The sequence below is a fragment of the Capra hircus genome, chromosome 17 (assembly GCF_001704415.2).
Source record: "Capra hircus breed San Clemente chromosome 17, ASM170441v1, whole genome shotgun sequence".
Taxonomy (NCBI): domain Eukaryota; kingdom Metazoa; phylum Chordata; class Mammalia; order Artiodactyla; family Bovidae; genus Capra; species Capra hircus.
In genome coordinates, this window is record NC_030824.1 from 17,517,340 (window position 1) to 17,544,215 (window position 26,876).

The 26,876-nt window shown below is 50.4% G+C and overlaps 1 protein-coding gene across 7 annotated transcripts in view; it reads right to left on the minus strand.

Moving 5' to 3' along the window:
* The window catches only part of KDM2B (lysine demethylase 2B), a 119,853-nt gene that overhangs the window by 55,871 nt on the left and 37,106 nt on the right, over positions 1-26,876 (minus strand). For all 7 annotated transcript variants that reach the window (XM_018061280.1, XM_018061277.1, XM_018061278.1 and 4 more), the window contains 5 exons: positions 24,611-24,704; positions 23,185-23,338; positions 15,236-15,351; positions 9,492-9,618; positions 6,880-7,364 (listed from right to left, as the gene is read on the minus strand). In XM_018061280.1, the coding sequence (XP_017916769.1) occupies positions 6,880-7,364; positions 9,492-9,618; positions 15,236-15,351; positions 23,185-23,338; positions 24,611-24,704 (976 nt within the window). The remainder of the gene's footprint in view (positions 1-6,879; positions 7,365-9,491; positions 9,619-15,235; positions 15,352-23,184; positions 23,339-24,610; positions 24,705-26,876) is intronic.

Genomic DNA, 26,876 nt, shown 5'->3' on the forward strand with positions numbered 1-26,876 from the left:
TCCGTGGGATTTCCCAGGCAAGAATACGGGAGGGGGGGTTGCCATTTCCTCCTCTAGGGAATCTTTGCCCCTCAAAATTCAAGCGCATGTAAAACTTCAGAGTATGACCTAATTGGAAAATGGGTCATACTGGATTAGAATGAGACTTAATCTACAGACTGATGTCCTTATGAGAAGAGAAGACACACAGAAAACACAGACTGCCAGTGTAAAAACCGTGGCAGAGACTGGAGTGAGGTAGCTACAAGCCCAGGAACTCTAAGGATTGCCAGCAACCAAGAAAAGCTGCAAGAGACGAGGAAAAATCCTCCCGTAGAGGCTTCAGAGTAAGCATAGTTTTGATTTCAGACTTCTAGCTCCCAGAACCATGAGACAATAAATTTCTGTTGTTTGAGCCAGTCTGTGGTACTTTCTTATAGCAGCTCTAGGAAACTAATACAGGTGGTGATCATTAACCCTTAAGCGGGGATAGAGAAGCTGAAAGGCAGGGAAAGAGAATGGGAAGGGTGGGGAGCTGGTCAAAGCCAGTCTGACTCTCCTCTGCCTGCTATCTAAGAATAGCTATTTTTTCTCCAAGGGCTTACTAAGAGAGCTAGGTGCTCATTACCTCATTGTCCCACACAATAATTCAGTGACCTAGGTTCCTTATTTTATAGCGAAGATACTCTGATTTCAATCAGTTACCCATTTCTGAATGGCCGAGGAACCACAGAATCTGGGCTCTGGAGGAACAAAGCACATTTAGTCTAATATCTTAGATTTACATACAAGTAAACAGAAAGCTGATGTGACCTGCTCAAGACCACACAGCAAACAGCTAAGAACAGAAGTCAAAATTGAAGGAAAGCACGTTTCATGTCCCAATTTCCTGTTTACCCATTGCACACAGGCCAATATCCTGCAACCCTAGCAGAATAATTGTCTCAAAAGAGTCAGGCTCCTCTGGAGGCTCAGTGGTAAAGAATCCGCCAACCAATGCAGAAGACACGGGGGTTCAATTCCTGATCTGCGACTATCCCGCCTGCCTTGGAGTAACTAAGCCTGTGAGCCACAGCTGCTGAGCCTGTGCTCTGGAGCCCAGAACCCCAACTACTGAGCCCACATGCTGCGACTACTGAAGCCAGTGAGCCTAGAGCCTATGTTCTGCAATAGGAGAAGCCCCTGCTCACTGCAGCTAGAGAAGGCCTGCAACTAGACCGGCACAAACAAAACTAAACAAGTATTTTTAAAAAAGAAACAGACACAAAAAAGGAAGCTTTAAAGGGACAAAAAGCAAGTATGAACCAATTTTAGAAATATGTATATATATGTTTATATACATGGATGTGAAGGGAGAAGCTCCGAAAGTATGTTCAGCAGATGACTAACAGAGGTTATTCTCCAGGAAGTGAGAAGTGAGGAAGGAGACATTTTCTCTCCTGTAACCTGTAATGTTTATTTAAACAAACAAAAAAAAACACACCAATCACTTAAGATTATAATATTACACTCAAAACTTTTTTTTTCCCCTTGGCCATGCAATGTAGCTTGCAGGATCTCAGTTCCCCAACCAGGGATTGAAAACCCAGGCAACAGCAGTGAAAGTCTCAAATCCTAACCACCAGGCTACCAGGGAACTCCCTACACTTACAACTCTTAGATAGATGAACTATCCAGAATAAATAAGTCCATAAAGACAGAATGCAGGTTGGGGTGAGGGGGGAAATGGAGCCTGACTGCTGATGGTCTAAGGCTCTGCCTAAGGTGATGAAAAAGTTCTGAACTAGACAGAGGTGGTGGCTGCACAATACTGTGAGTGTACTTAATCCCACTGAACTGCACACTTTAAAATGGTGAAAATCATAAATCTTCTTTCTTGAAGATTCTAAGCTGGTGATCTAGTCAGTATAATTAATCAACTAGTGAAAATGGTAAATATACGTTACCACAATTTAAAAACGTACATTATGAATGAAAGAAAAAAAAAAGAATTTCTGATAAAAGCTAAAACCTAGCCATCTGGAGAGTGACATTAATATTAATACTTTGGGGAGTGTCTCTAATCCCAGGGGCTCTGGTTACCATGTACCACCATTAACAGCCATCTCTGAGGCCTCAGAGAAAGAGACAGAAGAAAAAACATCATCTTTTTGCCACAAAGATCATGACTGATCAACCATCAAGGGGGAACCAACACTGGTGAGAAACACAAATCGTTCAATAGTAGTGGGAGCAGGGGGCATCAGCTAAGAATTCTATCTGGAACCCACATTCCTGAGGTGACTTTTATTTCTCAGCCAGTGCAAAAGAAACCCCAACATCTGAGAAGAGAGAACAAAAGGCCCTAAAGCGTGCAGCCAGGAAGAAGCTGTTCGCTGACAACATCCTCATTCTAGAAGCTAGTCTTAGGTTCAAAATCTCTTCTGGGTCTCCAGGGACTGGGAGGGGCTGATGGCCTGACCAGACAGCCAGGAAGCAGCCCTCCCTATGCTGGAAAATGCGATTGGTCTACTTCCCCCACGCAGGCCATACAATACTCAGAGATGAGAGCAGAGGCCCCGATTTTCCTGAGGCTTTAAGGAGACTTGTCCACCCAATTTATAAGCTCTTTAGCCCAAAAAGGCTTTCCTCAGACAAGACTCAAGACCATAAATATCTCTGAAGACAAGTTAAGTCAATAAATAAGCTAAGTTGGCTAGATTATACCAAAAAGAGATGTGTGAACCTAATGGTAAGCCAACACTCAGAAGGCAGTAGGGAGTGGTGGGGACTGGGGTATATAAGATCACTTGCTACTCATTTCTTGCTGCTTAGAGTCAGTCATCTGGAGAAGGAAATGGCAACCCACTCCAGTATTCTTGCCTGGAGAATTTCATGGACAGAGGAGCCTGGTGGGCTACAGTCAATAGGGTCACAAAGAGTCAAACACGAGTGAATGACTAACTTTCACTTTCAGAGTCAGTCAGAAACATGAGCCAGGATAGCCAAGATATTTTATATAACTCTTTTGATTTTTTTTTCTTTTTCACTTACTCTTCTGATTTTTTAACGTTGGCAAATAATTACAAAATTATGTTCAATACTGCACAGGTCAAATGCCATGCCTAGAGGCTAGATTTTGTCCTAAGACTACCAATTTACAGTTTTTGTTTACAGGACCAAACAAATGTGTTGCCTGTTCTGTAAAGAATGCCATTAACAGTCACCTTAATACCTTCTCCCTAATTTCAGAGTGGCCTCTGAGAAGAGAGAGAATTAGTTTCTCTAGAGCAGCCAAACAAAGCCTGGTCTAGTAAGTAAGAGCATGGACTTCCCCACTGAGCAGTATGTGTGGCCTTGAGCAAGTCACTTAACCTAATCTGTACCTCAATTTTCCCATCTGTAAAATGGGGGTAACAAAAGTAACACAGAGGATTGCTAGGCAGTTTAAATTAATTTCTATATGAAAAAGACCTATGGGAGCACACAGTAATTGAAATCCATTCATTATCACACATCATCATGAGCTACCACTGAGCCCCAAGGTGAGGGTTGGGGAGGAAAGAGGCTGGGATCCTTAAGATTTGTCTAAGCTCCTACCCCAGGCCTCCTTCACACCATCACGGGGCCTAGGCTGAATCTAGCCTCAGAGGGCCATCAGGTGGGCACAGGTGAGGGATACAAGGGGCTGAATCCTATCCCTAGAAAGAAATCTAACCAACCAGGAACTAGGGACACTGCACAGGAACATAAAGTGAAAAAGGCTTTCCACAACACTTCCTTTTCAGATGAACGTGTGTTTTTTAAACTCATTTACAACATTTTGGAACTCTAACGCTATTAGTGATGTTATTATTGATGAAAATACTTTGCTTTCATTTTATAGGACCTTAGAAGAGAAAAGTAGCCACACTGCACAATTCTAAGGTTTCCTTTAGGAAAGCCAATATCTAAAACTCCATAAGATTAGAGGGTCTTAAGCTGGGGTTCTGGATCAGGCTCAGGAGTCCAAAACCCACTGAGACTGTGTGCAAAATTTTGTGTGTATATGCGTACTTTCATGAAACTCTTGAGAGGTGAAGCAACCTCCAAAACAGTCAAGAATCAGTTTTAAAAAGACCTATTTGAAAGTAAAGATATGCTTTGTAGGGATATTCATCACAAAGTTCTTTTACTTGGCAATTTCCCAGAGTCATAAGATCTGAATTCACAGCATCTGCAGGGAATAACCTGCTATATAAAGTGAGATATACCTGAATTATGGAGATCCCCTGGGGAAGGAAATGGCAACCTACTCCAGTATTTTTGCCTGGAAAATTCCATGGGCAGAGGAGCCTGATGGGTTAGAGGAGCCCTGTCTGGTCCATGGAGTAGCAAAAGGAGTCAGACACAACTTAGAGACCAAACAACAACAAACATCATGATTAAAAGCTGATTAGCTACATGATTTGGGCAGATCACCACATCTCAAGGAGACTCAGGTTCCTGTCTCAGAAATGGAATAGTAGCTGTCCCCACCTTGCCAGGATCATAACTCATGGAAGGTATTTGGCATGTGGATAATGCTCAATAAAGGTTGTGTGCATGCATGCTAAGTGTCTGACTCTTTGTGACCCTATGGACTGTGCCAACGTCTTCTGCATTGGCAAGTTCTTTACTACTAGTGCCATCTGGGAGCAGAAACGAATGTTAGTCAATCTCTTCTGGCTTATGCCATATTTCCAGTTGGGATATGCTGTCCCCATTCTCTGTTTGCAGAATTCATCCATTTAACAAGTTCTAAGCATAGGGGCAGAGAAGGCAATGGCACCCCACTCCAGTACTCTTGCCTGGAAAATCCCATGGACGGAGGAGCCTGGTAGGCTGCAGTCCATGGGGTCGCTAAGAGTCGGACATGACTGAGCGACTTCACTTTCACTTTTCACTTTCATGCACTGGAGAAGGAAATGGCAACCCACTCCAGTTTTCTTGCCTGGAGAGTCCCAGGGATGGTGGAGCCTGATGGGCTGCCATCTATGGGGTCGCACAGAGTTGGACACGCCTGAAGTGCCTTAGCAGTATACCTGAATTAATGATCCTGCACACCAGCTCCCTCTGCTGGTGGTACCTGTAAAGCTACCTGACACAGCCCGAGGTCTCGCCTCCACTAGACCCCAAGAGTTCAGCCCCTGATCACTGAGCACCTCAAGGGCAGCAGAACAGTCTTAATATTTCTATATCCCAGGATCTGACATGATGTTTTCTAAGTGAACAAATGTACAAATGAACTAATTAACAAATCCTGGGTTGAGTTTGCAGCCATCAAACAAGAGACCTGAATTCAGTTTTCAACGCTTGAGAATCAGACATTGGAGAAGGAAGCCCAAACATCTCTGAGGCCTCACACCCAAAAGCATTACCAATGCCGAGATAGGAGGCAGTTCCACGCAGTGATAGCCACACAGGCACTCTGAAGACTTCATCCTGACCCTACTGTCCAGATACAGGAGATAGAGCTGTGGCCTCAAGCAGGTCATTTTACCTCTCTGAGTCAACGTCCTCGTCAGGTGCCTAGCATCTGCTGAGCCCTGCTACCTGGCAGGGAGTAAGCTTTCAACAGGGCTTTCAACATGGTGAAGAAACTGCCTGCAATGCAGGACACCAGGGCTCAATCCCTCTGTTGGGAAGATTCCCTGGAGAAGGCAGTGGCTACCCACTCCAGTATTCTTGCCTGGAGAATTCCATGGACAGAGGAGGAGCCTGGTGGGCTACAGTCCATGGGATCGCGAAGAGAGGACATGACTGAGCAACTAACACACACACACACAAGCTTTCAACAAATATTATGATTACTACCAGAAAAGGTCTCCAGTGTATTTCCTATTTCTTAAATACACTTCATGTTTGTAGTTTGCCTAGAACAGCCTTCTCCATCTGAAGAACTCTATGTAATCTCTGAGGCTCAGCTCAAATCCCCTGTACATAACTGTCCCAGAGCCCTGGCCCTGATGTGGCCAATGAATGTCCCCTTACCCCCCTCCCATGACCTGGGTACACACAGTGACACTCAATTCCCTGCCTCCCAATTTCTTTTTGGCCACACCGCAAAGCTTGCAGGATCTTAGTTCTCCAAACAAGGACTGAACCCATGCCACCGTGGTGAAGTCATCAAGTCCTGAAGACCAGGGAATTTCCTCCTGATTTCTTTACCTGCCTGCTTCCCATTCCCCTATGGCCAACACAGCTGGTGCTCAATGAGCTTGCTCAGTAATTAGGCTCTGGGAGGGAGGTGAGAGAGAGGTGGGAGGAAGGTTTAAGAGGAAGGGGACATATGTATACCTATGGCCGATTCATGTTGATGTATGGCAGAAACCATCACAATGCTGTAAAGTAATTATCTTCTAATTAAAAATTAAAATTAAAAAATTAATAATAATTAGGCTCTACTTGGAGACCTCTCAATCCTGGTGGCCCACCTGAGATGGTCACCTAGGGGACAACCAGGATGAATAACCTGTTCACATGAAACAGAAGCATCCTCTGGGGTGAAAAAGCCAGCCCAGGGCAGCAAGTCTCCCTGGCCATGATGTCAGGAGTTTGTCCCCAAGCCCAACCACAGCACTATTGGTATACTCTAAGTAGTGACACCCTACTGTCCTCAATGGCTGGGATTCTCAACACGTCCCAAGAGAGTGTTCATTGTCAACTGCAGAACCAACTTCCACTACAAGATCCCCTTGCAGGGATCTCAATGGTGGCCTCTACTCGGATACCCTAGATGGGCTTGTTTGGACCTGAGGTCCCTCTCCACGCATGGACATCCCCCCAGGACAGTCTGTCCCAAGCTCCCTGGAGCTGAGCTACCCTCGAGAATCTGTATGTTGAACAAGACCTGCCCAGCCCTCCTTAGCTGCCCAGCCCGAGGCAACCCCCTTTGCCTACCTTCACACCCTCCAGGAGGGCCTGGGGGTCCTCGATGCCCTCGGGGACACACTTCTTGTTCTCCGGGAGGGATTCAAGTTTCTCCACCAGAGCTTTCAGGCCCTTCAGTTCAAACTCGGTGAGGTGGGTCCATTTGGCAGAGACCTCAGTGGCAGGAGAGCCGGTGGGAGTCTTGGGGTAGTCGGTGGGCATCGTGGCAGACTTCACGCTGTCCTCTGACTCATTTGACAGAGTCCTTTTGAGGAACCGCATGGCAGGGGCTTTGGGCTTCTTCCCGGGGGCCTCCTGGTCCTCGGATGGGGTGCTCGTGGGTGAGGCAGGGCCATCGGTGGATGCTTTGGGGATCTTTTCTGCACCCTCCTCCTCTTCCTCCTCTTCCTCCTCTTCTTCCTTCTCCTCCTGGGGCTGCTGCTCACAGGACTCCTCCTCCATCTCCAGCCAGGAATCAGATGAGAAGCCGTCTATGCTGGGCTTTCTTGGGGCATCTAAGAATGGGGTTGGGGCAGGAGGCGTGGAGGAAGAATGTCACAAGAAAGAGATGAACATCCCAAACTCCCTGCTGGAAGTCCCTGGAAGCCCCACTCTGATGATTCTAATGGCCTTTGCCTCCCTCAGGCCCTAGAAAGGCTGCCATCAGCCAGACACAGCTCTGCTTTTCCCTAGTTGTGTGTACCCTGACAGGTTGCCTTGCCTCTCTGAACACACCTGGTACTGTATCTTTCAATATGGGAAAAAATAAAGCAAAAATGAGCACATATCAAATGATTCCATTCATATCCAATGTCCAGAACAGGAAGAAACTACATAAAGACAGAAAGTGGATTCGTGGTTGCTTAGGGCTGAGGTCACAGGCATGGCGTGAAAGGACATGGTAGCTCAAGGGTACAGAATGCCTTTGGGGATGATGAAAATGTTCTAAAAACTGACCGTGCTTGTGTCTGCACAACCCTGAGAACAGACTAAAAATCACTGAATGGTACATATTTAAAAGGGTGACTTGTATGATATGTGAACTATATCTCAAGAATGCTCTTTAAAAAATATAGGCACTAAATACTTCCCTTGAACACTCATAGTGAGCATTAAATAAGGCATCACAGAGCATTGTTCCTGGCACAAAATTAGCACTCAAGAAATGAAGCGTCCCCCAAATATGCCCACTTCTCTTTGGTAGGGGGGAACTGACAAGAAAATTGAAGAGAAACGTGGGTACCAGTGATCCAAACGTTGCCTTAAAACTTCCTCTCAAGCATGGAACAGAATAAGGAACTTTCTTCTATGTCCCTAAATTTCCAAGTGAGAGTGGTGACCCTCTCTTTCCTGGTCCTGTGGACTGCCACGAAATCCAGCCTCGGTCCCCAAGGGAGCATGTAGCTACATCACAACAGAGGCCCCACCCCCGCCCCAGAACCCCAGACAGAACTGAATTTCCAAAAGGCACTCCCTAATCAAGACGCCCCCCACCAGCAGAAACATTGGTACTTCATCACATGTCAGGCCTGAAACCCCTGGAAGTCAGGACAGTAGTCAAGGGAAGGAAGGAAGAGGTTTAGTAAGAGGGAGAAAACAAATCTAAACGTCTTGCAAATCAGAGCAGAAATTGTTCAGGCCCTCAAGGAGACGGGCCGACCCCATGTTTCTATCCCGTGATGAGAAAGATGCACTGAGTAAGGTACAGTGACTCTAGCATCCAGAAGAAACCCCTGACTGTACCAGCTCAGAGGCTGAGGGGAAGAAGCATATTCTTCCTACAGATAGCTCTTCGAGGCTGTCACAAGCTAGATACAACTTCAGGGTGTGTGCCTGTGAGCCAAGATTCAAGGACTGAGCTATATGTGGGGGGAGTGTGATGTCCCTTTAAGTAATAGCAGCAGGGCAGGGCATTGCAGCTGCAGCTATAAATGCTCTCTCCCTGCCTCTGTCAAAACCACCCACCGCTCTGCCAAGCTTGCACCCCCAACTCTGGTCACCCCTCCCTCTGGCTTATAACTGGCCTGGGTTTTGAGGAACCGGTTGAATCTCTTAGGACTGCTTCTAGATAGACAAAAATCTAATCTCTAGTGCAGGGAGAAAAAAAATCAGTTGATGGCCAGTGAGGGATTAAAAAAAAAGAACCAGGAAACTTTGCTCGGTGGGGATCCTGTCTCAGTAACCATGCCAGGGGACTAGCCCCTCCCCACCTCTGTATAATCAATTAGTAAAACCTGGGGGCCACCAAGATGACTCTGTTGGAGGTCATGACTTCCTTCACTTAAGACTATTTCAAGTGGGAAGCTAAGAAGGATGACTTCCCTGCCCCTCCTCAAGAGTCTCTAGGAATTTGCCTGACAACACTGGCTCAGAAGAATTCCTGGAACCCAGGACTCCCAAAGCCCCACTGAAAATAATTACTTCTAGGAGGGAATATATGTATATGTATAGCTGGTTCATTTTGCTATTCAGTAGAAACCTACACAACATCAGAAAGCAACTGTACCCCAATAAAAACTAATCTTTAAAGATAAATAGAAATACCGACCTAGAGATGGAAAAATAATACTGCTGAGAATTTAAAAAAAAAATTATTTCTGCTGCAGCTGAGCCGTTGAGGCAGCCAAGCAAGGCTCACTCACCAATAAGCATTGATTCTCTCTGGTATTCCTGAGTGAGGTAGGACCGCTGGGTCATACAGTACACGTATCTCTCCAAGACATACCAGCACATCTCATAGTAGAAGGGGTAACGGAATTTGGGCTGCACCTGAAAGCAAAGATCCAGGAGCAGAGGTCAGTTTCTGGAGGGCAGAGGAGAAAGACGGAAAAGAAGGGTATTGGGATGGGGTATGGGGGAGTTCCTGGGAGTGGGAGTCATTTTCATCATCTTAGCAAGAGCACAAATGGTGTGAAGGAAAAATGGGGGGCGGTGGGCAGGGGTATGGGCTGGAGGGAAGCGCTGAAAGGGGCAAGATACCAGCATGCACATATGAGGAGGAAGAGCGGGGAAGAGGCCTATGTGAGAGCGTCATTGCAAAGGTCCTCGAGCTTTGCGCAGGGAAAGCTGTACAGGGTCCACTCTGTGCTTCGGGGAGATGCAGAGAAAGAGGTGTCCCCTGATCTGATGACAGAGGGTGCAGGCACCTGCGGCTGTGAGCCCCTGCCTGATTCTAGCTACCACAGACACAGGCTCCTTGCCCATTCTCAAAAATCCTTGCATAGATTCTACCACCACTCCTTCCCGCCTTGAAAAACAGAAATCAAACCCCAAACCTTACCCATTTGTAGACAGGCTGTCAAGCATCTCCTGTACTCAAGAGGAGGCCACAACAGACGGACCAATGAGGATGGAGGGGGTGTGGCCTCTCCTGCCATCAGAGGCAGGGCCTCAGCCCACCTTCTGCGCCTCCCCCATGACACCTGGCACTGCCAGCCTTAGCTCCACAGAGGACTCCCTCTGACACAAGTCCCTGGTGTGACCTGGGACAGTCCTAACACTGCAGGACACACCCCCTGGGTCTGGAGCAGGCGTCCAGCTGGAGATCCCCTTTTGACTGTTTCTTACAGGAAAGGAAGTACAGGTGCTGAGAGTTTGGTACATCAGAGCTGTGAAAAAGGCCAGGGGCCCCAGGGGGATTCCAATGGTTGGCAGCACAGGCTCTATACGGATGAGACGGCCGCAAGAGATGGGAAAGAAGCAATAACACTGATGGCCCTGGCATGGAGGAGCCTTCCAGAAACTACATCCCGAGAGGGCGAGGATGGTGGGAGATGGTCCGTCTCCCGCAGCTGGGCCCTCTTCTCTGAGACCACTCATGGCTCCCGCATGTCCACAATCACTCCTGGACCCCTCACCGAGCATGCATCAGCCTTGCGGGACCTGTGTGGGGGCCAGAGACCCCTCCTCACCTCTCCTGTCCTCTAGGAACTCAGGGAATTGGGTGTCAAGGAAGCGCACTCTCCCACCTTGCTTTGCTGACAACCAACAGGTGACATTCTACATCTGGGAAGAAGGCAAATACAGGCAGACCCAGACGCTCCATCAACTCCATCATCCCTAAAATCCGGTCTTCCTGCCTCTCTTGGTGTCCACCTGGACAAGGCCCCCACTCTGCCCTCTCAGAGTCCCAGTTCCAGCTCCCATCCATCCCAGATCCCACTGACTCAGTTTCCCGACTGCAAGGCCCTGTCCCCACTTCTCCCATCTGCATCCTGGGCTCATCTGATCTCCCTGCCTCTGGGGGACAGTATGCTTTAGGATGAGATCCTGGCTGCCGCATGCTTTTGAGCTCCTGGGGAGATGCATGGAGTTGGGAATATCATTTAGCGGTTTCCTTGGCTCCAGCTTGCTTTCCCAAGAACCCCAGTTTTATTGCTGGGAGAGTATTCATTGTTTCTCAGTCATTGGATCAGTGTTCTCCAGAGTCTGAAAAGGAGAGAAGCTCTTGGGTCTGAGGCCTTCCTGGCCTCCTGTGAAGAGAGTTTGGGGAGGGGGTGGTTCTCAGCCCCACCCCAACCCTACTCCAGAACAAGGGCCAAGAGATTTTGAAACAAATTGTCAAAACCTACAGAGCAAGTTGAGGACAGGCAGGCCTGCCTCTTCTCAGACCCTCCCTCGCATCTCCTGACTCGATTGATAAAACTCTTAAGTTGCTTTTGACTTTTCAAATTTGGAAAACTGTCTGAGCCACTTGGCCCTGATGGGCACCATGGCACCTGAGAATCTTTCTAGATTAGGAAAAAAAATTGTTTTGTAGTTCCGGAGAGGAAGATAAGTCTCCCCTCATCGTTGCTGAACCCAAGGGAAACCAGCTGGGTGAAAACAAATGCTGATGGAAGAATTATTATCTTTTTTTTGTTTGTTTGTTTTTAAATTTTTTTTTTCCAAGAGAGCACCGCAGGAAACAAAATTTGCAAAGAATTGACTTACAAACAGGTTGTCGCCTTCCACCCTTCGCCTTCAAAAGGTTTCAGCCACATGCCTGGGAACATTAAACACACGATTGCTCAACATTACTTGTTGACACATTCGGAGCCTCACCAAATTGAGTTGATCATCGAAAGGCAAGGCAGTCAGAAAGCATGCAATGCTCCCAGCCTGGGGGAGTAATCAATCTCTCAGCGGGTCTCAAGGGGTCAGTTTGAGTTCCCAAAGGTCCATTCGAGTGGCACCTGGCCTAAGCCCTTCCTCCTGGAGCTGAGTGACCTCAGGAGATCAGAACCAAAGATGTTTCGGTGCATCTAGAACCCCAAGGTCTCAAGGACTTGAGAAACTAAAATATGAGGGTGGGTGGAAGTGTCTTAAAAATTGTTTTTCTCCTGGAAAAAAAAAAAAAAAAGTCAATGGAAAAAAAAAAATCCAATGGTAGGGGAAAGGTGAGAGGAAGGATAAATTATCTGCAATTTCCAAATAGATTCACTAGCTGAGAGGGAATGGGGCATGTTGGCATTCATTACCTTTCCTGAGAAGGCTGTTTTCACTAGAGACATTGGGGTGGGGGGGAGAAAGATAAATATGAGAGACGGCAGTTCAGTGATCGATTGGACCATTCCTATCCTTTATCAAGCCAACTGGAGTTAAAAATATGGAGTGAGAGTTGTTGAGATGCTATCTTCAAATAATAAACATGCGACACATCCAGTCTTTGGTTAGCTCTTCACCCCTCTGCTTATCTTTCGAATGAGAGGGGAAAGACGGTCAGGAAATGAAAAACCCAGTCTCAGAACATCTGCACCTGTCCATGCTTGCTTTATGGGCAGCAGGGTGGTCACCTCTCATCCAGACGAGAAAAATCCAAATCATGAGAGCCAGACATGCTTCCTAAACATAAGAGAACACTGGGGTTCCCCTGATGTCTACAGAGAGGTCCCCCACCTTGGGCCACAAAGGCAAATGATTTTTCTAAATCGAGCCCACACCCCAGGGCTTAGAGACTGATGGTTTCCTCTGTCCCGCCCCCGGCATTTGGTTTCCAAGCAAATCCATGTTTTCGGACTCTCGAAAAACTATTTTTAAATGGCCATAACCTTCTTAAGAAAGCTCACAGGGATACAAAGAATTAAGCTGTAGCGAGCTGACGAGGAGCAGCCCTGGCATTTCATCTGGCTTCCAGGGCTCTCTTCCCAGCATCTTTTGTCTGCTTTGGCTCCTAAGACATAAACAATCGGGCCTTGTAGCCAAGCCCTCTCCAAAGACCAGAAATCAAAGCAGATTAAACAGCCTGCTGCTGGTTCCCGCCCAGCCTGCGCCCATTCCCCCCACCCCACACCCGACCTCTCCCCCACAAGCCCCCGCCCATCCACCTGCTTCAGGAAACCAGATGGGATGCCCACTGAGACAGGGAACAGTGGGCCTTGGGGGAGGGGGCCCTGCCGTGCTCATCTCGATGTAGGCGCGATATTCCACAGCAGCTCAGCATGGTGCTGGGGGTTCCACTCCATTACCCTCCCTCCCGCCTCCTGCTGACGGGGGAGGGCAGCTGGGCTCCCAACAGAATGACGACAGGACCCCAATCCATGGAGAAGTAGGATCCAGATTCCCTCGGGGGGGAGCGGGGACAGCTGCCAAGTGAGTTGCTGAAGCCTTTAGAAATATCCCAGCCTGACTCCGGCTTTTAGGAATTGCCTGGAAAGTTGTGTGCTTGACTTCTTTCTCCTTTGCTCTCCCACACCTACCCGTCTGCTCGCAAACAAACCGGTCCATTCTTTAGGGGCTGGCCAAAGGACAGTTGGCCAGAGTCCCAGACAGCTCTTGACCCAGACTACAAGTTGACCACTGGCACCCAAATGGTGCCTTTCTCTAGAACGCCATGGGGCAGCAGCCTCCAGACCAGGGCTGGAACTGGCCTCCCCAAGACCAGGAGAGGGATGGTCGGCAGGCAACAGAAGAGAGGCACGAAATTCCACAAAGCTGGACTCCTGGGATCCAGGCATCCCAGTAGCAAACCCACCAAGCTGAAGATATGCACTCGCCCTTGTGAGCACATCTGCTCACTGAACACAGCATAGAGTGGTCCCCAGGGAACCTGTGGACAAGGCTCCTCAACATCAGGACTACTGCGACGGTTAGTGCACACAGAGTGGCTAAGACTTTGACCCATGCATGTGATTCCAGGCAGACCAACGCCCGGAAACAAGACCAAGAAAGGCAGGAACCCTGAGCACAGAGCATCAGCTTCTATGAGAGGGTGCATGAATGGCAACCCTCTCTGGGGCAAAAGTCACTTCCAAGGCAAAGCCCGAGATGGCCAGGTGTGGTCTACCCATACAATGAAATAGAATTAAGCCATGGGAACAAAGCACTGAGAAGCACCACAACTGTAGATGGACCCTGAAGAGGCTGCTAGGTGAAAGAAGCCAAACAGAAAAGGACAGGTTATACGATGCCATTTCCATAAAATACCCAGAACAGGCAAATCCAGAGACAGAAAACAGGCCAGTGACTGCCAGAGGCTGGGGATGGGGGAGTGGGGAGTGACTGCTACTGAGGACAGGGTTTCTCCTTAGGGTGATGAAAACCCCTTTGCATTAGAAGTGATGGCTGTGCAACATAGGCACATGCTAATCGCCACTGAATTGTGCACTTTGTCTGTGTGGATTACATCTCAATTAAAAGGGAGGAGAAACATTTGAATAACTGTTAAGAATGAAGAAGTATGCCTTTTGTGTCCTGGTTTCCCATTCTCAGAGCTGTCTCAAATGCCTGGGGACACTGGGTCAGTTTCGGGCATGGAAGAGACAGTGATTTTCAGAGGAAATTTGTGGAATGGGAACAGAGTGGAGGACCCAGGTCAGATGTCTGAGGCTTGGACTCTGCTCCTGGGGCGCAAAGTAGGGGAGACTTCTTGTCAAGAAGACGAGGGACCACCCCCCAACAGCAGCAAGCAGACACTGAGACGGAGCTCAGGGACAGTCCCCCAGCGGACTCACAGATCAATACTGGCTTCCTCAGGATGCCCCCATGGTCAAGATCTGAGTTACTTCCCAAGATCCCAACCCTGCTCCAAACTACCAGCACAACCATGAACCACCAACCCCTCCACCCCCCCCCCCACTCCCTCGTGTCCCTTTATACACATGGGAAGAAGGAAGAACCAGAGTTCCTGACATCTTATGGTGCTTTCTCAAGAGATACTTCCTCTTCGACAAGGGGGTTTTGCGCGCCACAGGTCTGGAGGTGAACAGAAACACCCGGGGCTTTGAGTGGAGGCTCTCGTGGGCACCCCCTGCCCCAGAGAACTAGGACCAAGACCTGCCTCGAGGCAGGGAACTCGGGAGGGACAAGGAGCCAGGAAGGACTTTGGAAGGACCGCCCCATGTGCCCCGAGGACCAGGCAGAGCTCAGGGGCTGGCACGGTCACGAGAAGAAAAGGAAGCCGCCTCACCCGCGTTCTGTCCTCGATCTCGTAGATCCGCAGCTGCATGGGCACGTTGAAGCTGTGCAGGATGTTCCCGCCGAACACCAGAGAGTCTACGGGAGTGTAGACTGCATGGATCCAGCCTGGGGTGGGGAAGGGCACGGAAAGAAAGGGTCAGCAGCTGGCCCTGCGGTAATGCCCCACTAGGCCCACAAGTAAGACTGCGTGGAAGGCCTGGGTGAACACCCGAGGATGCTCAGGCTATGTGATGCAGATAGCTGAGCTCCTAGCTGTCCTGGAGGACCCAGACCTGAAGCCCCACTGGACCACTGCAAGCCAAGACCCCTGGCTAGCTCAAGTCCAGCCAGGGCAGGCAGCTGCAGACCAGCCCCTTGTCCTGAAAACCTTGGTGACAAAGTGTTATGAAAAACCCAACTGTAGACGCCAACAGAGACAGGCTGTCCCCTGCCACTGCCAGTCAGGGAGCTGGAAACCCCTCACTCAGGCTACTCATATGGCCCAAAGCCTCTTTCGCATCATTCCAGAGATGCCTCATCTCAGGAGGGGTCAAGGATTACTCAGGGATGGCTCGAGGCCACAGCTAAGGCTCCTGATATCTTGACTGCAGGACCCAGATGCCCTCCTCTGCCTGAGGCCACCTCCTGCCATCAAAATCACCCACAGCCCATTTCCAGGTGGTCTCTTGCACCTCTCATATCAGCTCTGCGTCTGCTGTGCCCTGCAGCTGCTGACAAGTCTCTCTTGTCTGACTGCAGCTTCTGAACAGCTTGGAGCAGGGCTTTTTCATCTCCCTGAGCTCCCGGCCCAGAAGCTGGCAGTGCAGTCATGAGAAGGATCCCTGTGGGCCAGGCCCTGGTCTGAAGGCTTTCCAGGCCTCAGCTCATCTAATTCTCTCAAGATTGCTACAAGGTACATGCAACATTCATCCCCAAATCACAGATGAGAAGACTGAGGCACAGCAAAGTGAAGTCAGTTGTAAGGATTGGAGCCGCCTAATTCCTCCAGTGAGTAACTAACCCGTCTCAGACTGATCATGCTCTCAGAGCTCAGCAGACCTCCCTGCAGCACCCAGCTACCACGCTGGACAGCGCAGAGCTGGGGGAGAGGGAGTGTTATACCCCACTCTCATTAACAGATACTGAAGCTGAGGCTAAGAGAAGGTAAGTCACTTGGTGAATGACGTCGCAGCTGGTGAGTGAAAGGATCTCGGTTTTTTAGACACTGCATCAGAGGCTTAGCACAGGCCCCGGAGTCCCGGGAGACAGGCCGGCAAAACACAGGAGCTGAGGCAAAGAGAGAAACAAGCAAGACAGAGGCACAAAGACAAGGACAGGGGACTCCCAGTGAAAGACAGAGGATCAGCAAAGAGGGAAGGATTCACACGGGTGACCTGAGATCCTGAGCCTTCTACCCACAACCTGGAGCCTAACTCATTTGCTCAGAGGAAAATTACAGAGGCCTCCCCGCCCATCCCTGAGCGGGAGCAGATCCACCCTCCTTCCTCGGCGAGCTGAACATGCCAGCCCTGAGTCAGGGTCAGCAGTGGGTAGCCACGGCTGCCGGGAGCAGCGCTACCACCTGGGAAGAGAGCCCGGAGGCTGCAAGGCCACTGCTGGCATCTGTTTCGACACTCTGGGCGGCTGGCCCTCCCCTGCTGGGGACAATAGGTGGGACAGACCTGGTGGCGCGCGGGGCAGGGAGGGCAGGGGAACCCGCCAGCTAACCGAATGGGAGCGAAGGCTTTATGTAACCCGGATCTGCTGTCACCTCCCGCATCTCTCACAGCATCTGTGCCAGCCAGGTGTGCCCTTGTGGCATGTCCTGGGCTCCTTCCCTGCCCCCTCCCCGGCTCCGTGCGGCCTCCAAAGCCCCAGTTCCCACATTTGCTTCAGCCTCTCCGCCTCAGCTGATTTTCTCAACTGTACATTTTTTTATTTCTACCAAGCAGAGCCACGCTATCTATTATGATTGTGGTTACCACCATCAGCATTATTTAAGCAACACCTCCCAAGGCTGGGACCTAGGACAGCGGGACTCAGGCAGATGCTCACGGTGGGGTGAAGCCCAAATGGGACAAGGATTCCTGGGTCCCCTTCCTATGCGGCACCTCTCACCCTACAAAAGCTCATGCCCGGAGATGGAGATTGTCTCCAGGGCTGATCCACCATGTGGCCTGGGGCACCTGACTATCCCCACTCCTGGCCTCCACGTGCCTATGTGAAATGAGGAAGATCACTGCTTCCCTTATGAGTAAGAACTCAAACCGTGTAAGCAACTACCGCTGATATTCGCTGCAGTCTCAGCCATCACGAGGGCTTCAGAAAGAACAGCAGCCATGTGAATCTGCATTCATCAGCCCTGGACTCTCCCTTCTGGAAAGGCAGACACACCTGACTTACAGCTATCCCTCTGATGTGAGAGGTGCTGTTGTCGGGGGGGGTGGGGGGGGTGGGGGCAGGGAATCTGTGCTCCAAGATATTCCAGGGGTTCTAGAAGCTTCTCTCCACTCTCCTCTCCATGCCGGTGCCCTGCAGGTGGATCAAGCAACCTTACTTGGATTAGAGTTGCTGCCCAGCCCCTCTCCCCAGCCCTTTTCACATCTCAAATGCTTGTTTCTGGGATTTCCCTGGAGGTTCAATGGTTAAGACTCCACACTTCCACTGCAGAGGGTCCAGGTTCTATTCCTGGCTGGGGACCTAAGATCCCACATGCTGCATGGCACAGCCCCCAAAAATTATTTTAATAAAATAAATTGTCTCTGAACAACCAAGGAGGGGAAGTAATAAAATTCAGAAGTCCCATCTGAACCCACCCTCCCGATGGCAACTCATTCACTACACCCCAGGAAGCACCAGGGAACAGGTGTCCCTAGACTGGCAACTGTGCCAAGGAGGCTGGCATCTACCTCCTGCTTCCGGGCCAGAGTCTCCAACAATATGAAGTTAATCACAAAGGCTATTCAGGCCAGGCAATGGGAGACCGATCCAGTCAGGGAAGGAAAAGGCAACCCAACAAAACCTACTGACAGGTGTGTTCTCTGGGACCTGAGGGGCCGAGAAGGCCAGGGGGGGCACACAGAGTCTGACCCACAGCCCAGCCACTCAGGATTTGGAATGCAAAGGCCCTGACCCACATCTGTCTATATTAGTGGCTACTGCAGGGGTATGTCTACAGTTCACAAAATTCAGGGTGCCTCCCAGAGGCCCATGGCCTGTTGCTTTCAGGAACATCCATGAACACCCTGTTCAGAGCCAGGCCCAGGGCTTGGCACAGCAGCTGCCAGGATGGCCTCTCCATTCCAGGACCTCCTTGCTGGTACCAAGCCATAGGCTGCATCAGAACCAGGGGTGTGTAGAGTTTGACCTGCCTGTGTTATTGCAATAGGGAACTTTCACAGGGCTATCTGAACTGGCTTCCACGCCAGATACATGGGCTTCCCTGGTGGCTCAGAACTTAAAGAATCTGCCTGCAATGCAGGAGAGCCGGGTTCAATCCCTGGGTTGGGACAATCCCTTGGAGGAGGAAATGGCAACCCACTCCAGTATTCTTGCCTGGAGAATCCCATGGACACAGGAGCTTGGTGGGCTACAGTCCATGGGGTTGCAAAGAGTCAGACACAACTGAGCAACTAACACTTTGCTAATAAATGAGACAATGGCCCCACCCAGGCCCCATTCCCACCTGGGCCTAACTGGCTGGAGCTGAGCAGCAATTCTCTGGGTTGCCAGAGGCCCTCCACCTCAGCCTGCTTCACTGCCCTTCTTTCTCTGCTCTGTACCCATTTTACAGATGGATCATCTCAGGTCCAAGCCACGTTACACTGTTAAACAACTGTGAATTACTGTTTCCTCAGACTGGCCCGAGTCTAGGAAATGCCTGGAACTACTATGAATTTCACTACCAGGCAAAGTGACTGAGGGGGTCTTTCCCAGGCCCCTGTACTGGGCTCCTCCATCCTACTGCTAGCTGGCTGGACTGGATATGTAGTCACGACGGAGGAAATCTGTCTCTCAGCCTCCCCAGCACCTTTCACGCTGCCAAGTGGACCCTTAAGAAAGTCTATTAAATGAGCACACAATTATCCCCAAGTCATGGAGCCAAGAACGGGAACCAGATCCCAAGCCTGCTGACTCCCAGGCTGACGGGAAACCAGGTGGGATCTGAAACCAGACACACCTGGGTTCCCATCTTGCCCTGTTACTTATAAACTGTGTGACCTTGGACTAGTGTGTTCACTTCTCTGGACCTTAGGAACCTTCACTTTTAAAAAGCGGGTGGAATGGGACTTCCATACAGTGTATGAGGATTCGATCCTTGGTCAGGGAACTAAGATCCCACATGCCGCAGGGCAACTCAGCTCAAGCGCTGCCGCTAGAGAGCCCATGTGCTGCAACTCGAGAAGGCTGCCCGCCACAACAAAGACCAAGCACAGTTGAAACACAAAATTAAAAATGGGGGGGGGGGGGGGAGTCTCCTTATGCACACGGAACTTACATACATAAAAGGATCATTACTCAGTAATGTAAGTTCTTATTACTATTAACTGCAGTTCTCCAAAAGGGGAATTGGACATAGGTCAGGTCAAAGAAAGGAAAAAGATGTCACCAGGTCCACTGCTGAGTTCCAACTCCAGCATTCCTTACTCCCAATGATCAGGTTAAATCTTGGGGATACCTAACCCACTCTGGACTCTGACTCTGTGCAGACTGGCGAGGCCATTGTAGTCCCACCTCCTCCACCTTTGAGAGCTGGCCAGTTCAGTGGGACAAACTCCAGCCCCTTTATCCGGGTCATCTTACTCCTCGGTCACCTTCGACAGTCTTCCTCTTCCAGGCAGCTTTCCTGGACTACCCAGGAAGGAAGTCTGAATAACCACCACCTCTGAAGCACAGCTAGCACCCAACCCTTTCATCCTCAGACAAAAGGCGGCTCAACCGAGTTTTACAAAGATATCAGATATCGTTACAGTTGACATCTTCCTCTCCCATCAGCATCTATTAGCTCACACAGGGCTGATGAGGAGGGAGGCCTGAGACCAGCGTAAGGCAGAACACGTCTGAGGTCACACCAAGGGGGTGAAAACCCAGGTCGGGGGTGGGAAATGCCAGAGTGAGATTCTCCACTTTCCACACCCAATAGCTCACATACGCAGCGGCAGGAATCCCCAGGGCCCTCTCTCCCCAAAGCCACATCCCAGCTACCACAAATCTCAGATGTGTGTTTGCTTCAGAGGGTATGATGCTAGGAAGAATCCCTGGGCTCCCATGAGGACCCAAGATGATCAGCGACCCCAAAACTCTGGCCCTTAAGTTTTCACTGGTTGGTAACAAGATGAGAAAAATGAAGATGGTATAGTCTCATAGACACAAAACTAGTGACTGTTCTTTATTCTGGAATTATGTACTGTCATCTTTTTTAGTGTCAGAATAGTCTTCCTTTCATAAAACAAGTAATGCCCATATTTAGCAAAATTACAAGGTTCATGAAATCAATGTCTGGAACCACATGTACACCCTGCCCCCGAGAAGGTGACAAATTTCAATTGTCTCTTTTTTTCTTCCCAAAAAAATCCAGGAAAAAAATTCTAGTGTCTCACTCAAGACCCTTAGGGCCAGAAGTCTTTGCTGGGATCTAAGTAGATTCCTGCCAGCTGCAGTTCAAAGCCACATCTCCCTTTCTGCCTTCAACACACAGTCATACCCCAGCTGGGGTTTACCTGGCTGCTTCTTGAGACCTTTTCCAATCTGCCTAAGTCATCAAAATTAACACCCTTCCCATCCCAGATTGGAGGAAAGCATCGAGCCTCCTCCCAGTTCAGCAAAAGACCCTGTGAGAAAAAGGCCTGTCTTCCTAGGAAGGCTAGGAGGCCTGTGCTCAGGGGACAGAGTTGGGAGGAATCTTTTTTTAATGGCCATACCACACAGCATTTGAACCTGTGCCCCCTGCAGTAGAAAGGCAGAGTTTTAACCACTGGACCACCAGGGAAGTCCCTGGGAGGGATCTTGAGGGTCCCAGAGTTCAGCCTCACCCTGCCCCCACTGTAGAGATGGGACAGTTGAGGCACAGAGAAGGGAAAAGATTAACCCAAAGTCACAAAGACAACAGCAAGATCAAGAGCACACCAGCCTTCCTTTGAATCTAGCGGGGCCAATCCTCCAGAACCCAGAGTGGCCCTGAACCCACGGCAGATCAGCAGCTCCTTCCCATCTCTCCGCACCACACCGGCCAGGGTGCGCTCCATAAACACTGCCCACCAGCCGCAACTCCTTCCTGTCTCAAGGAGGGGTCCCAACCCTCCCCAAGTCAAGCAGGTCCAAAGATGGATCCGGGGCCCTGACGACAAAGTTACCCCCACTAAACCCTGCCACCTCCGAATCCCAGATTTCCCGACCAGTGAAATCTCTGCCCAACTTTCCAGAAGAACCCACGTATGCAGGTCCCACATCCCCATGGCAGGAGCTATCACCACAACCACTCCTCCTTCAGTTGACACTACTGCTTGGCCCAGACTCAAGGCCAACTCCAGTCCAACTCTCAGAAACCTACGTGTGACTATCTTCTCCATCCAATGAATCTTATTGGCCTCAAAGGATATGCCTACCCTAAGAGCCACACTTACATTCAGCAGCAAATTCTCTGCAGGCTCCTTGGCACATAACCTCTACTTGTATACTTCCAGCGATGGGGAGCTCAGTGCCTAGCAGAGCAAGTCAGTCCAGCACTACTTGGCGACACCTCTTCTTCCAGATGGTCCTTCAGCTGGCTGACGGCCGTTACCATACATTTCCACTTCCATGGTGAAACAATCCAACTGCTCCTTCAGATTTACCTCAGTTCAGTTCAGTGCGGTCGTTCAGTCGTGTCTGACTCTTTGCAACTCTTTGCGACTCACCTGGTGTGATATCCAGACTCTTTTCTCTCTCTCCAGGTTGACTTCTCCTCCAATTTACAACCCACAAGGAACACAGTCAGGTGGCCTGACCGACTCACTCACTCTTCTATCCAGTGGGACTGTTACCTCCCCCATGTGGGGTAAAATGCTTCCACTAACGCAGCCTATGGAGAAGGAAATGGCAACCCACTCCAATATTCTTGTCTGGAGAATCCCATGGGTTGCAAGAGTTAGACACAACTTAGACACTAAACTACCACCAAGGCAGCCTAAGGGTCCCAGGTCCCTGGCCACATCCACTAGTGACTCAGTCTGTAACTGGCCAAAAGCCCTCAGCCCATCTCCCAGGAGCTGTAGGCAAATAGGTCTTGGCTCATTCAGTCCTCATTACCACCCAGTAAGTCTTCCATTTTACGGATGAGAACACTGAGGCACCGAGAGGTTAAGTTATTTCCAGGAAGTCACAGCTGGTAAACAGCAGAGAAGGAATTTGAATTAGGGCGGGGTATTCTGGCCCCAGGGCCCATGCTCTTAATTACTGCCCTGTGTTGTAGTTATGGAGCTAATTATTTTGGGGGAAGGGGAGAGTCCAACTGCAGGAATTGACCTTGAGCCCAATTACATTTCATCTCATTCTGCAGGAAGGAGGCTGCCACTCTGGGTGCATTCCCCTCCCCCCGGGCTTCCATGGGGTCTGTTCTTCCCCTGGGCCAACCCTTCTCTTCCCCCTCCCAAGCCCGTAGGGTAAAGTCACCCCTTCCCTCCCTACAGGACCACCCTCATCCTCACTATCAGAAATCTCAGCAGGACATCTTGGAGGAAGGCATTCAAACTTCCCCAGACTGGGAGGGCTCTGGCTTTCTCCCAGGAGAAAATTCTAGCCCTCGGGCAGGAAGAAACAGGTAAGATGTGAGAGGTTGTTTTTCCCCTGCAGCCTGAGGCCTGCTTCTCTTGGAGACTGCCCAAGGCCGGGAGGCCCAGAGAGACCCCATCGCCTGGCCTAAACCCCTGGTAACAGGAGGCTGCTAAGAGACAGCCCAGTGCCAGCCTCGCAGGAACCTACCGGAAGGGATGAAAAACGTGTAGCCCTGTTTCAGCTCAATTCTTTGGCATCGCTCCACACGGTCTCCCAGGAAGATGTCGCTCTGTTTGCCTGACAGCACCCACTCCTCATACAGTGCCAAATTGTGCAAGGTTGGAGGAATCAGCCAAAAGATCTTAGGAGGAAAAGGAAGCAATCGGTTAAAAATCCAGGCCAAAGTCTCTGATTTCTTCCAGGCTCTGCCACAAGCCAGGAGACAGTCCCACCTGCCTGGGAGTGGAGAGGATGGGGGAGGACCCATCCCTGGGGACCCCTCTAGGTCCAGGTTCTCCAAAGGGTCTCCGGAGGGGCAGGGTGGGCTGTGCTGCTGGTCTGGAAGGCCCCTTGCCTGCCTTTAGAGAATCTTCATTCCAGCCGAAACACCAGGGTGGAAAGACTTAGACTGGGTAGAACATTCTTTCTCCTGAGCCATGGGCTTGTTGGGGGAGGTGGGGCAAAGAGAGGAAGGGGGATTTCTTAAGTTGTAGGATAAAATGGCCCAATAAATAAACCCAGTTTGTGCTCGCTCTGGAGGAGGAAAAACATCTGGAACCAAGTGGGGTGACTTTCTAACCAGAATTTCTCCCAACATGTTTGGTTAAAACACATGCACACGTAGACCCAGAGGAGCAGGACGGAGCACACATATTCTCAAGGAACACTCACGTCTGTGCAGGGACCCCTCCATTCCCACGTCGACAGGCACACAGGGGCAGACACAGCAGGAGCATCCTGAACACATGCCTCACCTCCTTTCCCTGGGTGATGTCTGTCCCTCATGGAAAATGTTCTTGGAGGCAGGTGGTGCCAGCAACTAGACTTGTAAGTTAAAAGGTCACAGTGCTGGAGCTGAAACTACAGCTGGGGGAAGTGAATGCTGGGGGGTTCTTGGGAGCCAAATCTGAAGTTCTAATGTGGCCTAAGATGCTTCCCAGGTGGTGCGAGTGGTAAAGAACCCACCTCCCAATGCAGGAGACATAAGAGACTGCGGTTTGATCCCTGGGTCGGGAAGATCCCTGGAGGAGGACATAACAAATGATTCCAGTATCTTTGCCTGGAGAATCCCGTAGACAGAGGAGCCTGGCAGGCTACAGTCCATGGGATCACAAAGAGTCAGACAGGACTGAAGCATTCATGCTCCCAATCCGGCCTAAGATGCTTAGGACATTGATTGGACTGGGTGAACAGGGGTGAATGGGTGACCAGAAGTGATGCAAAAAAGTTGACCTTGATCTTTCCCTCCAGAAAAAGACAGAGAGTAAGGAGGTGGCCCCAGGGGACCAAGTGGCCCTCAAAGTACGCACAGGGTGGGGGCTTGCTGGGGAAGGTGAGTGGAAGGAGAAAGGTGAGAGCCCCTCCAGGCACAAACAGTCAGGGATGCAGAGAGATGTGAAGAGACTCAACTCACCTTCCCACCCCGGAAAACATGGTACCAAACGGAAGTGCCTCCAAAGTCGATGTGGAAGTCAGTGAAACAACCCTTCACACTCATCAGACAGTACCTGCAGCACAGGAGCGAGAAAAACAGAAAAAACAGTTCAGTGCTTGAATCACAGGAGGTAAGCAAAGAGCTTCAGAGATGCTTGACCTGCTGCCCTTTGACAAACCCTGACGCTGGGGAATTTTCTTTTTTTAAAATACCCAAATCTAATTAGAGTTCCCCATGGGGGAAGCCCCTGTGACCACATGATGAATCTCAAGCATTGGCTACCTGCCCCCAAGGCTGGGGGAGGCATCTTTGTTCTCAGGTTCCCGCCAGAGAAAGAACTGGCAACCCACAGGCCACTTCGTTTCTTCCTTGCAGACAGTTTCTACTCTTGTCCCACCCCCACACCTCCTACCCAAGCAAGAGGCTTCCTTTCTACTCCTTCCAGCTCCTGTACCTGCTGTTCTCCCAAGCTGCCAGGCCCCTGTGCAGCAGCTGGGCCCCCCGGAATTCAGTTGTAAACCACCTGCATTGCTTGCCAATTACTAGTCCCCATTCATCTCCTCCTTCATTCAACAATCACTGACTGAGAGCCAAGCAGTGGTCCAGTCCAGAGCTAGGCATAGCACTTAGAGAAAAGCATAGACCCCTGACCTGAAGGATGAAACACTCTTACTGGAACACAGCCCTGAAAAAGTTAAATGGCAAGACAAACTGCAATTGATTGCAAAGTAAGCAATGCAGCTGAAAGTACAAGGGTATCAGCTGTAAAAGACCATAGTGTTCGATTCCATGTAGGAAATGTCCAGAGTAGGCAAATCTCGAGACAGAGAGCAGGACAGTGGCGGCCAGAGGCTGAAGGAGGTTGGGGGAGGAAATGAAGAGTGACAGCTAATGGGGTGTCACTCCATTTTGTGGGGTGACAAAAATGTTCTAAAATTGATGGTGGTTGCATGACTCTGTAAACATGCTAAGAAACACTGAATTGTACACTTTAAATGGATGAATGGTGTGTGAAGTACATCTCAAAAAAAGCTGCCAAAAAAAAAGTCAAGTGGTAAAGCCCCTGGGGGTGGGATGGTGGAGAGGCAAAAAGGGAGGGAAAGAGGGAAGGAGAGCTTGGCCCTTAGAGGCTGGGACAGAAGAAGTGCATTTGAGAGAAGAAACGCACCAGCAGCACTGCTTCTGAGCTCCTGCAACTGCCAGACAACCCATCCTTCCTTACTCAGCCGTCTCCTCCCTCCTCCCTCCACTTGCTGCCCTCCTAGGGGTAGGCAGAGCTCAGGAGGGGGAAGGACAGGCTTCCAGGTCTGGGCCTGGCAGATGGCGGTGCCAGGGCCCCCTCCCTCCCACCTATCCCTTCCCACAAGAGCCGCTGCTGGGGGCAGTCCCCCAGGGCTCATGCTCACACACCCTGGCACCTCCAGAGGCCCGCACACACATGCTTACCCCACTGACCTCTTTTCCCCGCTGCACTTTGCTTTTCCACGGTTTTGGGGAAGAGGGGAGGAATGGGGCGGGGACGGGTAGGGAGGAACCTGCAGCTTAAGAGATAATGGGGTGGAGGGGAGGAGGGTGGCGTGGGGCAGAGCTGGTTAGGAAGCTGGAGGGTTCCAGGTGGCCCCTCCCTCTGGTTGCCTTTTGCACCTCACATTCAGGTGGACCCGGGGCTGTCGGCAGTATGCAGGCGGCGTGCCCCGCGTCCCTCCTCCGGATAGGCTGGAAGGAGCCTTAACCATGTGTCTGCAGGAGGCTGACAAATCAGAAGGCCTTCCCGCACATCAGAGCCCCGCTGCCTAGCAACCCCATCGGAGGGGTGTAGTTGACAGCGCAGGATGCAGCCCAGTCACGAAGACAGGCGCGGGCTGCGGGTGCTGGCGCTGAGGCTGTTAAAGTCCCAGCTCCAGCTCCGGCTCCACACCCCGCTGCCTCCTCCCTGCCCACCCAGCCAGGTCCCCAAGACGAAGGCCTGGGTGTTTCTCATCTCTCCAAGGAACTCAAGGTGCAGCGGGGTGCTGAAGCCCCCACCCCACCCCCACCCCACCCCCATGGACCACACCGGCCTCTTCTCTCTAAGCACCACTTCAAAATATTAGTCCTCATTTTCCTAAAACCATCTCTTCTTTTTTTAATCTAACCTTGATTTCCACCTCCTCCAGGCCCCTGGCAGAACACAGTCAAGGAAAAACAATTTAAGTGTTCGTGGGATGGAGAAAGGCGAGATGCTTCCTTTGGCCGGCAGCTGGAC